Source organism: Fringilla coelebs (genome assembly GCF_963513975.1).
Source record: "Fringilla coelebs genome assembly, chromosome: 27".
Classification (NCBI taxonomy): domain Eukaryota; kingdom Metazoa; phylum Chordata; class Aves; order Passeriformes; family Fringillidae; genus Fringilla; species Fringilla coelebs.
Window position 1 is genome coordinate 1984609 of NC_140053.1, and position 17459 is coordinate 2002067.

The 17459-nt window shown below is 43.3% G+C and overlaps 1 protein-coding gene across 1 annotated transcript in view; it reads right to left on the reverse strand.

Moving 5' to 3' along the window:
* The window catches only part of TANC2 (tetratricopeptide repeat, ankyrin repeat and coiled-coil containing 2), a 125897-nt gene that overhangs the window by 92694 nt on the left and 15744 nt on the right, over nucleotides 1-17459 (reverse strand). The window contains exons 3-4 of the mRNA XM_084222419.1: nucleotides 14443-14514; nucleotides 9556-9735 (exon numbers count right to left, since the gene is read on the reverse strand). Of these exons, the coding sequence (XP_084078545.1) occupies nucleotides 9556-9735; nucleotides 14443-14514 (252 nt within the window). The remainder of the gene's footprint in view (nucleotides 1-9555; nucleotides 9736-14442; nucleotides 14515-17459) is intronic.

Below are 17459 nucleotides of genomic sequence, written 5' to 3' on the forward strand. Positions count from 1 at the left end.
TTGCAGTGCCTGCACCCACTGCTCTGATTCTCTGTAATTAGAGCAGTAAAAAAATTAAAACCTGCACAAGGGGTTTGGAAAAGAACAGAAAAAGAATAACAAATGCGCTCTAGACAGCACTGCAAGAGTGCTGCTGAAGTATTTTACAAGGAGCCAAGAATGATCAAAGGTAGGTATCAAATTATAGCAGCAAATTAAATTGGAACAGGAGTGGCAGGGCAAAGGCCAGCAGTAAGCCTAAGCTGCACATAAACAAAATCTCATTCATTCTCCCACCATATCCTTAAGATCAAACCAAGATATTGTAACCATAAAAGAGAGAAGAGTGAACTGTAAAATATCTGACTATTCCCAGCCCAAGTAATCCCAGGTTAGAGCACATGAGAGACTGGATCCTGTTCACTATATAAACCACTGTTTGTGACCAGGACCAGACAGCTACAAGCCAAAATAAATTCACTCCTTGATAACATTTTAAATAAATTCAGTCCTTGATAACAGCATTTTAAATAAAGGCAAGAGATTAAGAACAGCTAAGGTAATTTTATTTCTGTGTGAGTAATTCAAATTTTGTGATGCTAAAACTAATTTAGTTGGGTTAGTTGATACCACCAGAGCTGTAATTACATTGACACATATGCAAAACTGTTCCATTCATATGAAACTGGATTTAGGATCCCTATTGCTCCGCTGGTAGCAGCGTCACAGAATATTCTATCCTTAAAATGAAGCTGCTTATCTGGCAAGGCACAAGCCTGAATTAGCTGAACTTGTTTGTTTGTTGAAACACTGCATTATGCTGCATTTACAAGGTGGGTTTTACCTAAGAAAATTGCTAATGCAGCCATCTGTAGTTTTCAGTAATTTATTTGCTTCTCTAATTCTTCATTTCCTTGCAAAATTAAAGGAGCTGTTAGAATTTTCTCTTTTGAGGAGTGATGACTGCTCATCATCCTTTCCTCCCAGAGGAGCAGGGACAAGGACACATGGCATGCCTCAAGGATTTAATTGAAATATCTAATAACCATGTGATTATTTGTGTGAACACAGATGGTTGAAGCAGACTGTCACTGACACAGGAGTGCCATGCTCCTCATCATGAGCGGATTTAAAACTTCTCCGAGGCTTTGGTGCACACAAATCCTGTGACACCACCAATGTCCCAGGACCAGGGGACACTGAAATGTAAATAATGGGAAGGCAGCACTTGCAGGGCCCCTTTCCAAGCTGAAAGGGCTTCAGCCATGACATGCAACAGGGCCAGGACCATTTATTGACAGAAACACACCCATCTGGTGACTTCCCTTCTAAAAAACCACTTTCTCACTTACACCTACTCACTTCCATGGCTGAGAAGATAAAAAGAAAAGCATAACAGGGATAAAACCTGTTTTGTCCTAATCCTGCCTTCATCTCTGCAGAGGAAATGCTTGTAAAAATTTCAAGTTTAAGCCTTTCACTGCAACCAAAGGGGTGGGGACATCTTCCACTCTCCCAGGTTGCTCCCAGCCCTGTCCAGCCTGGCCTTGGACACTGTCAGGGAAGGATTTCTTCCTAATATCCAATTTAAACCTACCCTCTACCAGTTTAAAGCCATTCCCCCTTATTCTGACATCACAAGCCCTGGTGAAAATTCCTTCTCCATCTTTCTTGCAGCTCCTCTAGTTAAGAATCTAGGAAATTTATCTAGCTCCAAGGCTATCTAGGAATTACTGAACATCAACAGCTACTCCAGGAAAAGCACCACAGAGCAAGGAAAGAGAAGTGCCAAAGCAATGGTCCAGAGCCAAAATCCAGCTCAATCCTCAACCTCCTGTATGGTCTGGGATCTGTGATGAAAACTTGGCCTGTGACTCTGCAATGAGCCCACCAGGACCCTCTTCATGTTGGAACATCTCACGTGTGGCATCATCCCAAACTTGGTGATAAGACCATGAGTTTAACTGAACCTGATCAAGGTTTCCTGCATGGTTAGAGCCAGGCAGGTACAAATCACATCAGAAATTAACTTCTGCAAAAGTAATGCTCAATCTTTGGGCGTGTGACTCAACCCAACACCTCTGTGTGTTCACCCAGGATGAAGTTTCCAAAGAGGCTGTCCTGTTGTGACAGAAGTAGGAGAGGACCAAAGAACATGCCCAGCTGGAGATGAGGCCTTTTCCTTAGAATTCCTGTGAGTTCCTTTCTGCTCTCAAGTGCACAGGACACCTCTGAAGGCACGTTCCAGGAGTAGGAGGAAAACGTAGCCAAGGGACGAGTGATGGCCTGATTTAACTCCACAGGAGGCTTTCTACACCACCTCCTCTTGCTATAGAAACCTCTTAGCTATGTCTAAAAATTAAAAATTCTCACACACCAGAAGTGTAATCGTGACAGATGCTCCATTTTGTGCAGCCCCAGTGTGAAATAAGGACAATTTCTCTCTCTGAGCATCTGAAAACCCATGAGTTAAAAGGCAATTTTTTTGCCTTTTAAACACTATCAACACTAGAGAAACTTTTGAGGTTCTCCCTCTGTTTGAGCATCTACACAAGTGTCTGAAATGCAGAGCTATTATCACCTTTTCCCAGCTCCAGTGCTGTGATGACATGTTTACCACATCCTCTGCAAGGCTGAGCAGTCCAACAGCCTTGATGCAAATAAAAATACCCTTGGGAAGAGAAAATTCTAAAGGTTCTGCAAAAACCTCACACCACCACCAAGGGAAAAACATGGGATTTTCTGCACACCTCTATTGCAATTCTGCTCTGTCAAAATGAAAGACAGTTGGGTGTCAAAATAAGACAGATAGGGTTTGTCTGGAAAACAGCACTAAGGAAAATCCATGCTAGAAGTGGTGCCTTTCAAAAGCCAATAAATATGACATGCCAGTTTTTTCTTCCCTTTATTTAAGAAAATAAAAGTTACATCCAAACTATCCTGAAATTAATGCAGAAATATCATGAGTTTGACAGGTCTCCAACAAACAAAAACCCTCCAGCACAGGAATTGGTTTAATTCCAAAAATTACAAACAGACACACTATTTATCTGAATAAATTTCAGGGATAGTTTTGGAGCTCCAAAAAATTTAAAGCAGAAATTTTCTCATTTCCCACAAAGAATTAGGTTGGTTTAATAGAGACAAAAGTCCATCTGTGAGCACACAGGGACACATTCACCCACCTGTTCCATCTCTGCAAGCTCAAATGGTTTCCATTTGAGTATGAGCCTGTCAAAACAAATCACAAGTCCCAAAATAATGGATGAAGAATCCCAAAAATGGATAGTAAGAACTGGCACACCAGGAAAAATATACTCAGCATATGTGATTGTAAGTGAACGAGGATCCTCCTTCTCCAGCAGGTTTCATTGCTGGAGACAGAATCCCAGAATCACTGAGGCTGGAAAAGACCTCCAAGATCATCGAGTCCAACCTGTGCCTGACCCTCATCTTGTCACCAGTGCAGAGCACTGAGTGCCACATCCAATTACTCCTTGGACACCTCCAGGGACAGGGACTCCACCAGTGCCACCCTGAGCAGCTCCTTTCAGTGCCTGACCATCATTTCCATGAAGAAATTCTTCCTGAGACATCAGGATTTGCCACATTAAGAGCATAAAACAGGACCCAAAATCCAGATGGCCAAACCACAATGAAAAGTTGTGTGCATTTTAGGTTTCTTTTTAAAAAAGGAACAACTCAGTTATTCTGACAAAACTCAAGTTTTCTACTCATGAAACCTCAAGGCAAACAGAGATTGCAAGGGATGAGGGAAACTTCAAAAGAAAATTAATTATGCCCAGAAAAAATACATGAAACACCTGGAAGCACTCAAACCTAATGGCACTTTCCAGGTAACTGGGTCCTTGGCACTGCTCTGCATTCTGAGACACCCACCCAACCTCCACTCCCACACAGGAACAGGAATTTCAGATCAGTGTCATGCTGACAGCATGACAGAGAATTCAATGAAAAGAAATGTAAGCCTACTGCAAACACTGTGGGATAAAAATACTTTAAAAAAGAGCAAAGTCTCTCCTGACACCAACAATTTTAAGTACAATATCCTTCAAAAATTAGCTTCAATGTGAGCATCAACAGCTTTTCCTCAAATTCTACCTTGGTAATGATTGTTTATTTACTTTTATTTCTAGAAGCTCACTCTTTCAGTGAAAAACAAATATTTCTTTCCCTCAGCACAAAGGAGTTTTATAATCCACTCAAACCGAATTTGTGGTCATTTCAGAACACAAAAGGAAAACATTATTTCAATCCCATTGTTCTAACATTTTGAAAACAAACGACTTGGTGTCTGTAGCATTTTCAAGTCACTCCTCAGCAGTTCTATTTCAGCAATGCTCAGAAATCAAATTTTTTCATTGCACATTCAATTTATGTTTTTTATGAGAAATTCTGCACATCTGAGCGAGGAGGTGACAAACTCAGATTATGTAAAACGATTGCAACAACTAAAACACAAATAACCACCAGCAGCATCACTCTATCTGACACTAACTCCCTCCTAGTAATGGCTTCCTCACCAACTAGGAGCCCCACAATCCCTTCCTGTACATTGATTTTCTGCAGTTAGAGCAGGCTGAGGAATGACCAACACAATCCCAATCAAAGAGCGCGCACGACAAATTGTCCAAATACTCACAGGGCTTTGCTCGCTCTCCCCATCAGCCAGGCTGGGAATTCAGGGGTACAGCTGCCTGGAGAGCCCTCTGGCACAGATCCTCCTCTGATCCCTCCCTCTCCCCAGCGCTGGCTCCATCCTGCTGCTCCCCACGTCAGGCTGATGTTACAGGTGACACCTCCCGCTGCTGATGTCAAGCTCCGTTCCCAAAAATCACAAGCGCCGTCTCCCTGCGGCGCTCGCCGCTCCTACGAGCATCACCTGCACATCCTCTGGCTGCCAGGAAACGAGCTCCAGAAGGATTCCAGAGAAGCTCATGGACACACAGCTTTCCCTCTTCGCCAAGTCTCCCAGTCTTACCGAGCTGCTTTAATTCCTACCAGAATGCTGCAGCAAATGTAGCCTCTACGCCTCCCCTGGGGGGGAAAAGGAAGGATTTTTACAGTTTCTTTCTGTGATGCAGCTTAATTTGCTCTTTTTCCTAGAGCAAAGTGCTGAAAGAACAGGGATCAGGATCAGGAGAGCAGAGTGACTGACTCATGGATGCTCTCCCGAATATTTCGGAGTAAGCTGAGGGGCTGGTGATGCAGCCCAGGACCAGAGCTGATGAATGGCGCAGTGCTGCTGTTGTCATGGCAACTAAGAGGAAAAGAAAAAAAGGCAGCACCATATAAGGAGTTGTGACATGGATTCTGGGAACAATTTATACTAAAAGGCTGTAAGCCCTAGGATACTTTAAAGCTGCAGTACCCCCTTGGTTGGGGTTTTGCTCACATTGAAGCGGTGGGCACAGATTTCTGACAGGATCCAGCCCAGACACGTTTGCACTGGGAGGGCTGCACCAAAACAACATGATTCTGCAGTGTGTGTGCAAATAACTGGAACTGAAATAATTGAAATTATTAAATGGCTGGACACTAATAAGGACCCAAACTAACATCTGTGAAAACAGAGTACCCACAGGTAGGCACAGCCCCACACAGGTGAGGAGCTCTGTCCCTACAGAGCGAGGCTGAGATGAGCCAAACTGCAGCACCATCAGGTGGCTGAGTGCCTGAGTGGCACTGACACCAACACAGATCCTGCCAGGCCTCCCAGAGACACGAGAACATTCCCAAACAAACCCATAACCCAGACACTGCCGGGCAAGGGAGGCTGGCAGAGCCCCCGAAGCATCTTCAGGTATGGCAGAGCAGGGAAAGCCAGCTCACACACACTGCCACCACAAGCTGTGAGCAAGGCCAAGGTTTGTATTCCATGTGCAGCACTGGGGAAAAACACATTATTTACCAGAACCATCATCAGCTGCTTTTCACTTAATGCAAGAGAGAATGGCCACTGCCCACCCAGCACAACCACAGCACTGCAGGGCTGGAGCCTGGGCTCAGCCACTGAAATGCTGTCAGAAATCCTTCCCATTGATGATTTATTTTATTTTTAAACACAGAATCCCAGAATGGCCTGAGCTGGAAGGGACATTAAAGATCATCCAGTTGCCACAGTTGCCACTGCCCTGCCCGTGGGCAGGGACACCTTCCACTGTCCCAGGTTGCTCAAAGCTTTGCCAGCCTGGCCTTGGGCACTGCCAGGGATCCAAGGGCAGCCACAGCTGCTCTGGGCACCCTGTGCCAGGACCTCACCACACTCACATCACAGAATCATTGTTATGGCTGGAAAAGACCTTGCAGATGATCAAATCCAACCATCAACCTTGCAACACCATCACATTCCACACTAAACCACGGAATCAAGTGCAAGAGCCACACATTTTTTGAGCACTTCCAGGAGTAGTGACTTCACCACTTCCCACATGTGCCAGCACTGACAGCTTCCCCCCAGCACTCCCACCCCTGAAGCTGTGCCTCATCCTCTCACGCTCCCACCCAGCTGAGCTGGTACAACAGTTTGGAGAGAACATGTGGTCCTGGGGGCTGCAATCATTAATCTGGGTTTCTTACCACTAAACAAGAAACAATAAAGTTTTCAAATAGAGAGATCTGAGCTTTTTGGTCCCACAATTACAGTTAACATCAAAGAATACTGAAGCATTTGCTGAAGATACAGAGAAGGGAGATGTGACACTCCTCATGAGATGCAAGGGTATCCCATGAGGGATGGGGAGAAGACAAGACCCCAGCACCACCAGTGACATGTGTGATGGTGGCACAGAAAATGTTGTGTGTTGAGGTCCCCAGCCCAGATGGACCTGGAGGGTGTTGAGAACCACAGTGGTGAGTCCTTACTGGTATCACTGGGAAGAACAAGTCTCCATCCTGCTCAGCCCTGCTCTCACCATCTCTGAAGGATCTAGTGAAAAAACATCCATCTTCTGTAGGAAAGAGGCTGCTATTAACTGCATGAACCCACTGATTTATAGGAATATTCCTACTGATTGATATGAATTCTGTTCTTAGAGAAAGTTCCCACATTCCCCAAACACAAGGGAGGAATGCTCTCAAAGAGAGGGTCTGCAATGAAACCAGTTCCCCAGGCCCATATCTTTAAAGACAATGAAGCAGCTAATTCACACTGCATACAGCAGGATCAGGCCTCTGAGAATCCAAACTGAAACATCCAGGCCAGGCTTTTGTTAGAAAAGCACGATTTCTTCCCTAAATTTCTTGCTAATATTCTCCCCTCCTCACTCTGTGCACAGGCACTCACACACATGCTCTTTCTAAGAGAATCCCAATGCTTGCAATCTGTCATTCAATAGAAAAAATAGCAATAGCCCAGCACAGTGATGAATAAAATTATCTCTGTGCATATAAATGTACAATATGTAAATGAACACTCCTTCCTGAGGAGGAGGAGGAGGAGGAGGAGGAGGAGGAGTGGGAAGCAGCACAGGGCTTTGTGCAAACCCTCTGCAAATGGTGGGTTCCACAGGAGTGGAATAAAAAATCATGAGCTGAGTCTTTCAGCCCAGTATCTCCTTTATTAACCTAATGCATGTATTTTTGGCATCAATTCCCAAAAGCACTTACATACATTCATCCCTAAGTATCCTCCTGGAAAGCACTGCTGTCCTCAAGGCAGGTACACAGAGCACCTGCATTATTTTCATCACAGTTATGGCTTTGAGTCAGCAATAACACACCCTTGATGTATTGTAGAATATTTAAGCCCATTGTTTCAACATCAGCTGCTCTTTGTGCAGCAAGCACAGTAACTTTAAAGTGCTAATTTTATTGCAGACACAAACCAAAATGGTGTCTTCCATTACTTAACCTGGCCTGGGAGGGTGGGGAGTTTTCTTTCCCTTTATTACATATTTTTCACATTATTTTTGTTAATAATGTCACTATTATAAAATAAATAAATAAATAACTGAGATTATAACAAACTGAGATTGAAGAGCTGATTTAAGTATGCTTTCAGCCAGTGCTAAACAAGAGGTGACACAGGCAGGAGGGGGAGAACTGATTACTTATGCTGACTATTACTTCACCCCTTAGAGGGACAATGATCTTAGTTTTTTTTAATCACCAGACTATTCAGCAGAGTGGAAACTGCACCCACATGGAATATTTATCACCCTCTGAACCCAGCCAAGTCTTCATATCCAGCAAACCCAGATACCAAGATGTGAGTGAGTGACCTGAGTGCCTCTGGGTAGAAAACTCTCACTCTGTGGAATGTGTTCCTGAGGCTTTTGACCAAAAATGGACATTTGAACTTTTCTGTGGATGAAAAGCTGCCTTGGTTAAAGGCAGACAGATTAAGAACTTTAAAAGATTATATTATCATAGAAATATGGAATGGTTTGGGTTGGAAAGGACACTAAAGCCCAACCCCTGCCATGGGCAGGGACACCTTCCACCATCCCAGGTTGCTCCAAGCCCCATTCAGCCTGGCCTTGGACACTTCCAGGGATCCAGGAGCAGCCACAGCTGCTCTGGGCAACCTGAGCCAGGGCCTCACCCTCTCCACAGCCAGCAATTTCTCCCCCATATCCAATCTAAATCTCCCCTCTTGCAGTCTGAACCCAATTCCCCCTTGTCCTGTTGCTCCAGTTCCCAACAGAAAGTCCCTCTTTGGCTGTAGGCTCCTTCAGATACCAGTAAATGGAAATAAATTTTTATTAAAAAAAAATTAAAAGATAAAGGTTTTTATGTACCATAAGGGTGAGGGTCCCATCCCCTCACCAACTGCTCTGCAGACACAGAATTAGGACAGGAACAGAATCTCTCTCCCCTTTCCTTTCCAAGTTCTCCTTTCACCAGAGGGCAGAGGAAACAAAAGGCACCAAGTGCATCAAAGCTGCCTTTTGTACACATAGATCAGATTATATTCCATACAAGCTCTTTTTGGAGATTTCCCTCAGCACAAGCACAGGACCCTGGCTGACCATAAAGCTGGGCACAGATTTAGGCAAAAAGTGAGTTTCTCAAGAACTGTTACCAGTGGAAATACTTCTTTTCAGGCTTTTATATGGATGTTGGACTCCAAGTGCTTTTGAAAATCACACTACTGCACCATCTCTAGGTATTTATACCACAATCCTGACAGGTTAGATAAACAAAGCAGTATCTAAAAATATGCATGAACACAAAAAAAAAAATCACTTTGCTATAGAAGTTCATAATTTCTCTGATGTTCTCTCGACATTCAAAATTCAAGCATCAACTTCTTTAAAATCAATGTAATGCTTCCACAGTGTGTAACAGCAACACAAAGTAGAACTGAAACACCCTCTGATAGAAATTTCTCAAAAATGAGAGAATATTTGTAAACCAGAGAGACCTTTTTCAGCAAAGAAAGATTTCTCTGTCAACACAAAAACCCAACCCATCCCCAGGTTTGACTGAAGCCAATGCTGTAACAAACAAGGGAACGACTTCCACACAGAAACCATTCAAAGCTTTTTTTTCTTACAGATTTTTGCACCAACGGACCTTAAAAGCCCCAGTGAACTTTATTTAAGTCCTTACCAGTTAACTTCTTCACAGGTTGGAGCCGAACACTGATAGACTGATGTGTGAGTAAGGGGGAGGATGGAAGGGAGCGGGACATGCCCTCCATTATCCGAATGTGCTGCATACCTTCGGTCACTGGGAGTGGCGGAATTGCGTAGTCGGGTTCAAAAGCACAGTCGTTCTCTGTGGAGGTGCCTAGTGGGGAGAGGAAAACAAACACCAGTTGGTTCCAAGGCAAGGGAAAGAATCCTGCTTCCATCATTCCAAAAGGGCTGGCTGGAGGGAGCACTGTGCAGAGCTGACCTGCCGACTGCTTGTTGGCTTTGCACGCTCGTGGCACGGCCCTTGAAGAAATTTTCAAGAGCATCTCAGCACCTCCTCTATGACATGAACAGCAAAACCATGAAAATGTCCCTTGAAGAAATTTTCAAGAGCATCTCAGCACCTCTCTCTATAAGATGGACAGCAGAACCATGAAGATGTCCCTTGAAGAAATTTTCAAGAGCATCTCAGCACCTCCCTCTATGGCATGAACAGCAGAACCATGAAAATGTCCCTTGAAGAAATTTTCAAGAGCATCTCAGCACTTCCTTCTATGACATGAACAGCAGAACCATGAAGACGTCCCTTGAAGAAATTTTCAAGGGCGTCTCAGCACCTCTCCCTATTGACATGAACAGCAGAACCATGAAGACATCCCTTGAAGAAATTTTCAAGAGCATCTCAGCACCTCTCTCTATAAGATGGACAGCAGAACCATGAAGACGTCCCTTGAAGAAATTTTCAAGAGCATCTCAGCACCTCCCTCTATGGCATGAACAGCAGAACCATGAAAATGTCCCTTGAAGAAATTTTCAAGGGCATCTCAGCACCTCTCCCTATGAGATGGACAGCAGAACCATGAAGAATTTCAATGTTCTTAATTTGTCTTTCAGAGTCTTAAAGTCGCCAGTTTTCAATAAAATGACAGTAGTTTTTAGATTGTTGGTTTCTAACAAAAACGTCCCAGCTAAATTAAATTTCAATAAGAGGACCTTTAGCCTAAAAAAACCCACAAACCCCAAATAAAATGAAGGACAAACGCCTCTAAAAACGCCACCAGCTCCAAGTCTCCCAAGAGACACACAAAGCCCACGTGGGGGTTGCATCCCTACACATCCACAATGCAATATATGGAACACCATGTGTACAAGTGAAGATAGAATAATAAAAGGACTCAACCCTAATTGTAATCAATATTAATGAAGAGTGAAGGGAAGGTGCTTCAGATCAGCAAGAGTCTGGAGCCATAAAGTTCCTCCTGTTAGCAGCAGATATGGAAATCTTGGGATCAAGGACACCTGGATCTCCACTCTTGTCAGTAAGATGAACAACCTAACCCAGACAACTAATAATTCACATCCAAAACCAACCCAAACTGTTATCATTAATATTTCACTAATTTTTCAATAATGTGAGAAGGCCAGACTTGTGTCACAATGTTACAAGATAGATTTCAGCTCTTATTGAGTGCTGATGCTTTCCCTCCATAAAGACATTCCTCACTGGATTTCCACTGGATAGCTGTGCTGTTCTCAGTGGCTTGTGAGAGTGTTTTTAAAAGAGAAAATGGGAGATGGGCAAGTGTGGGAATAAGACTGAAGGGTAAGAGCCTCAAATGCATGGTAATTCAGAGAAGATGGAAAAGCTGCATTCCCAATATCCAAAGTACAATGTGAACAACCCAACATATTGCTTATGATCAGCAGAAAAACCCATGTTGAAATAAATGCCAAAAATCTTGGGCCAGTTCCCAAAGGGTTCTAGAGGGCTGCAGCACCAGTGGCTGAAATGCATCCACTGCTGGTGCCAGCAATCAGGAATGTCCCTCAGCAGCTCTGTAATGCTCTTTACATGAAAGCCAAACAAGCACTAACACCCTTCACACCTTCACTGGTTTTGACAGTTCAAAACACAACTCACTCCCTGCTTGCTCATCACTCACCAGGAGCTCTCTGCAGGCTCTGCCAGCCCAGCCAGGCTCACCACGAGGGTCAGGAGGACAAACCTCCATCTCTGCCAAAATTAGCATCCAAAAAGCCAACCCATGATGGGCTTTTAAAATACATTTTTAAAATACACTTGGCACCAGGCAGGAAAAAACAGATTTGCCACCAATGATTTTGATTCTTAAAAATAATTTCAATTGCCTCAGGCTAAATTTTAGGGAACCATAAACCATGGGCATCTCCTGCAGCTTAAAGTCTGGGAAAGACTTACAAGTCTATGTGTATTTCACTGGTTATTGTGGTGTAAGTTCCCAGTGTCTTTGATCAATCTGCTTAAAATCAAGGGCAGTATATTTTATAAAAATAAAAGTAATTATAGGTGGGTAAAGTTTTCCCTCTTAAAATTCAAAGGCTTTACAACAAAACAGTGAACTCACAAAACATCCACAAGGTACTACCTTCATTTCACAAATACCATAATTTTTCTCTCCTCCTTGGCAGAGTAAATAAACACACAAGCAAAACCCCTGAAACAGTCTGAAATTTGTTTTGATCAGAAAGAATATTGGTCTTATCAAACCCTAGAATTAGGGCTCATTGATGGCTGAACTGGAACTTTAACCGTTTGCTTATATAAAATATTTAAATAAAATGTTACTGCAAAGTGCATATTTGAACTAATAAACTATTTCTTGGAGTTTTACAAGATTACCACAGAATCATTCAGGTTGGAAAAGACCTTTAAGATCATCAAGTCCAGCCATCAACCCAGCATCACCACGATGTTCACCACCAAACCACGTCCTTAAGTGCCACATTCACATTTGGAACACTTCCAAGGATGGTGACTCCACCACTGTCCTGGCCAGTCTGTTCCAGGGCTTGACAATTCTTTCCATGAAAAATATTTTCCTAAACCAACCTAACCAGAACCTCTGACCTAAACCTCCCCTGGCACAACTTGAGGCTGTTTCCTCTTGTCCTGCCAATGAAGCTTTGAAGACACCTGGGCATCACACATGGTAAGGTCAGACAGCAGGAAGACAAGTGCCCCATTTCAGCTGGATGCTTTATCCAAGGATAATAAACTTCCTCAACCCATCATCATGAAAAACACCCATCAGCACGTGCAGAAAGATTTCAAGTGATGGACACAGAGCTGGGAAAAGTTAGAGATAATGCTTCTATAGAGCTTCTTCCATGCTGCAGAAAGCCTGCCTCTACAATTGTATCCACTGATCAAATGGAAATATTTAGATCAGAAGATTGTTGCTCCAAGAACTTGGAAGATTTTTAACCTTTTCCCCTTCCATTCCCTCTCACGCTCAAACTTCTTGCTGGTTACTGCAGTTTCTTCAGTTAGTCACCAAAGAGGCACAGATCAGTGATTCCTGAGAAAGGATTTGCAAAAAAATGATCCCCTCTTACTCTGCCAAAACCCATGCCTTCCCCACAGCAGCAGAGATCCAGAATAGCTGGGCTGAAAAGGAACTTGAGAGAATAGAATGTGTTCAGAGAGCTCCTAGCAGCTGCTCTGCCCCATAACAAGGAACCACTGGACACAAGCCAGACACAGAGAAGGACATGCCAGGCACCCACAGCACAGCCTCTAGCACACTTACACAGCAACAACTTCATCTGAGCTCAGAGAGGGAAAGAACAGCCACTCTCTCTGCACATCAAAGCACTCCTCCTCCTATGCAAGCTACCATGGGATATGTACAGCTATAAATCCCCTGGTTCCTTCCTGATTTTATTTTAACTCTATTTTAAAACAATAAAATTAAATATAATTTAAATACAGTAATTGAAAGATCCTATGTGAAAAGAGCAGTTGACACTTCTGAGCTTCAGGGTTTTAACTACCAATTCCAATCACACTAATTCTGAGCACAGCTTCAATGACTCAAAATCACCTCACCCAGGCAACACTGGAATACTGCCAAAAAAGGACAATTCTCTGGAGAAAATGTCCCCATAATAAGTCATTAGGACACCATGACAACAACAAGCTTGAGCCTAAATGAAAGGAAAATTATTGCTGCAATCCCAAAGACAGAGTAAATCAATGAGCATAGAGCCTACCAGATCCCTTACTCACAAAAAATGCTGCTCAGTCTCAAAGCTGCGTGAGAATACAACATTTTCACAACCCTCACAAATGAGAAAATGCTTATAACTTAGTAAAGCTGCTTCAAAGGACATGTAACCCAGCACACATCTAAGACCAGCTGCTGTCAGGGACAGAAATCCCCATTACAGGACTCTGTGTGGGATTAACCAACCATCAAACCTACTCTGAGCAATGGATACTCAACTAAAGAGTCAGCTGGATTGTTATTTAAAGAATAAATGGTTTTAGTATTTCAAGAATACTGGGTTTAGTACTTCCTTCCTTGGACCTTTTGTCCTCTTCCTCTGGGATGAAAAAGCCAAAGATGTAAGGTGGAGCTGTTCAGCCCCCAGACAGGCACACACAGGTCCTTTTCTATCACATCCCAGGGCTTGGGGAAGGATCACCTGGTTATGGTGAACCTGCCTGCTTATGGTGAATCTGCCTGAAGCTCTTTGATATCAAGGGGAAGAAAGTATAAACTTGGAAACCGAGCGCTGGTTTGGGCTGGAATGTGCTGAAGAATTCCAGCAGCAGAACACTGCCCCTGTGGCTGCAGTACAGGGATACCCTGCAGCTCCAGCTGTGCTGCACCAGGAGTTAGGTTCAACTCCTTCAGCCACTCCAAGATTGCCTGGTTTGTCAATCTCAGTCCGTTGGGAGCTGTGTGGATCACGGATAATAATCACGGGTGCAAAGTCTGTCAGGTCACACAGTTGGACGAGAAACACGACACGTGGGAAATATCAAAGGTGAACAAATGAGACGAGTCCCCGAGGCAGAACAACACTCAGGTTTTACCTTGCCCAGCTCGGCTCTGACGGGAGTCTACACTTGCCTGTCTTCGGTCTGGTGGCTCCTCGTTCCCTCCATCTGCACGAGAACCAAAACAGCACAAGTAGAACATCATAGTGGACAGGTCAGGCAGATGCAACTTTTCCTTGAGTCCCATCACCTATCTCAGAGGAACAGCAGGACAAAAGGTCCCTCTGGCAGACTGAAACTGGGGAAACTGCTGCTTGACTCTGCTGCTCCTTCCACCTTTGCCCCAGCTGACTGCAATGAAATCCATCAGGTCCTCGGGGATAGAAGGGAGGTTTTACTTGCTCCTATTGATGCCACAGACATCTGAATGAGGTAAAACCAAATTGTGCATCTTCAAAGAGCTCCTTCACTTTAGACTGTTATATCAAAGTATAAATATATTAAGCATTGGAATAGAGAGATCCAAAAAAAAATTTTAAAAATATCTGAAATACAAAATTTGAAACTATGTCCCTCTAAAATTATTTGTCTGCTAAAAACCAGGAAAGCTGTGAAGAATAAAATCTCTTATTACATCCTCTTGAAACTGTTTAGGAAAGCAGCTAACAAATCCCAAATCCATCTGTGTAAATGCAGAGTGGGACATTGTGTACAATATTATAGAATTAATTACAGGCTGCTCTTCATTGATCAACTGACCAGATTAGAAACAATAGATACACCCATCAATAGAGATGCTTGAGTACACGGAGTCTCTGGCAGCTGAGAGCAAAAAGAAGCCCAACTCCACAGACTGGCAAAAAGCAATCCCAGGGATTTCAAATTGTATTTCAGCAGCTCTTTCCTTATGGTAGAGGAAGGGGAAGCTTTTAAAATCTTTAAAAACAGTTTTGAAATAACTGAATTCTTAAAGAGCTGTTTAAAAACTCAATAGCCGGTTTAGCATTGATGTGTTTTGATGATACTAAAAGCAACTGCATTTTGATATATTTGTATCTCTGGATAGCTCTACAGAAGTTTTTTGGTGGAGAGGCCTGCTCTGCCATAATTTAACTTTATCAACTCCTGCTACATCTGAGCTATATGTGGCTTGATGGGAAGTTGTGAATTGCAGCACAAGAGCAAAACTAAAATGGGGACTAAAAATATTAAATCTATCCCCACCCCCAAAAAGAGAGGAACCCAAAAAGAGAGGAACCACACCCCAGGCTGGGAGAGGTTTTCTGCTCCCTCTTCCCTTGGTGAAATGCTCCCAGCCCTCAGTTTTCCTGAAGCAATGCTCAGGCACCTTGAACAGACGCCAGGCAGGCCATTTCTGTCACCTTTGCATCTCTCCCTGCTGACACAGCAGCTGCCTGTGAAGGTCGACTGGCTACAGCAGCCCAGAATGCTGACTGTAAATGAGCTGCACCCACCCCAACAAGCCAACAGCTGCCAGGGAGGCCACAGACCAAGACACTTGCCCAGTTCCCTTCTGCACTCTGGTTGCCAGAAGGATGTCACACTGCAAACACAATTACAACTGCAATATCATCATCATCATCATCATCATCCCTAGTGGCCCCTGGCTGAGAGCCCCCACAGACAACCTCTAAGTCATGGAGAAAACAAAACCCCTTCTGAGCTATGAACATAAATGCAAAATAATTGTAAGGACTAAACATTTCAAAAGACAAGAAAGTCCCAGTATTAAAATCAGGAGTAAACCCCCGTATTTATCCAAAGCAAAAGACAAACTCCCTCCCTGAAAGTTTCATCATCCTTGCAAGTGTTTGGCACCAAACTCCATGGGGCTCGCTGGGTGGAACTGGATGAGCTTTAAGGTCCCTTCCAACCCAGCCCTGAGATCTCTGATGATTCTGTGGATCAACCTCCTTGATCACATGGAAAGACAACTCCTCTGCTGTACAGTCACCCAGGTGTATCAAACCCTGCCTTGGGAGGGGCTGGGGGCCCCAAAATGCTCCAACACTCAATGGTGGGACACAAAATGGCGACAACAGGCTGCCAAAGCCATTGGGCTGGAAAAGAGGAACAGGAATTAAGAGTCTGGGATGGATCTCCCTGCAGGTTATATAACATATTAAGGGGGAAAGAAAGCTCACAGTAAATTAATCTCCAAAATGCATTTAGCGGGTGGGAAAGGAAAAAATAAATCAGATGACTCAGCAAATATTAAATCTTCAGTCAGCATACAACCTCTGCTGCATTTGATTTGGATGCAGCAAAGGTGGAGCTGGGTGGAAACCAAGGATGGAAAGGAACAGCCACAGTTAACAGCAGAATAACTGAACTATTTAATTCTTTTTCTCTTCACTCCAAATAAAAATGTTGAGCATAATCTGCTCCCAGCAGTGGAGGAGCAAGGTTAGCAGGGAACAATACCACACTTAATTATGAAGTTATCTCACTGTACTTGCAGAAAAGGGGAGATTACTGTTTCTAAGGGAATATTAATTCTCACATTTTTTGAACTTCCAAGTGCTTGTATTTACATGCACCTCTGTGTGAGCATGGGGACTCTGTCATCGCAGCAACACTCCTAGATATTTTATTTATGCATGATTTTAGGCAGTTGTTTCTATTTGCTTCAGGAATAGCTATTGTTTATAGACATGACCTACTATTCAGACAACATTTTGAGTATCACTCCTGAAGTTCGATTGACTCAGTTGCTGTAATGATTGCCAGGGTGGTCAAACACCAAAGTTATTGGCAAATCCTTCAATGCAACAGCTAAAATAGGTCACCAGAAGTAAATCAGTTGTGAAATCATTGCTAGAGACCACAGCTATCCATGTTAATTTAAAATAAAGACCAGCATAGACTGAGATGAACCTGTTTAAGGAGCTTTACAGAAGTTGTCAAGCAAAGAGAAAACAATCAAATGCCATGAGGGAAGTGAATAATATTGTAAATATTGACTCAGTAATTCATATTCTCTTGCATCTCACTATGAAAGGGAGAAAAACTTTTGTGATCCTTAAAAAATCTCAGTGTTAATAAAATCCATTTAGTCTTACAGAATATTTTAGGTTTTGAAGGCTGCTGTC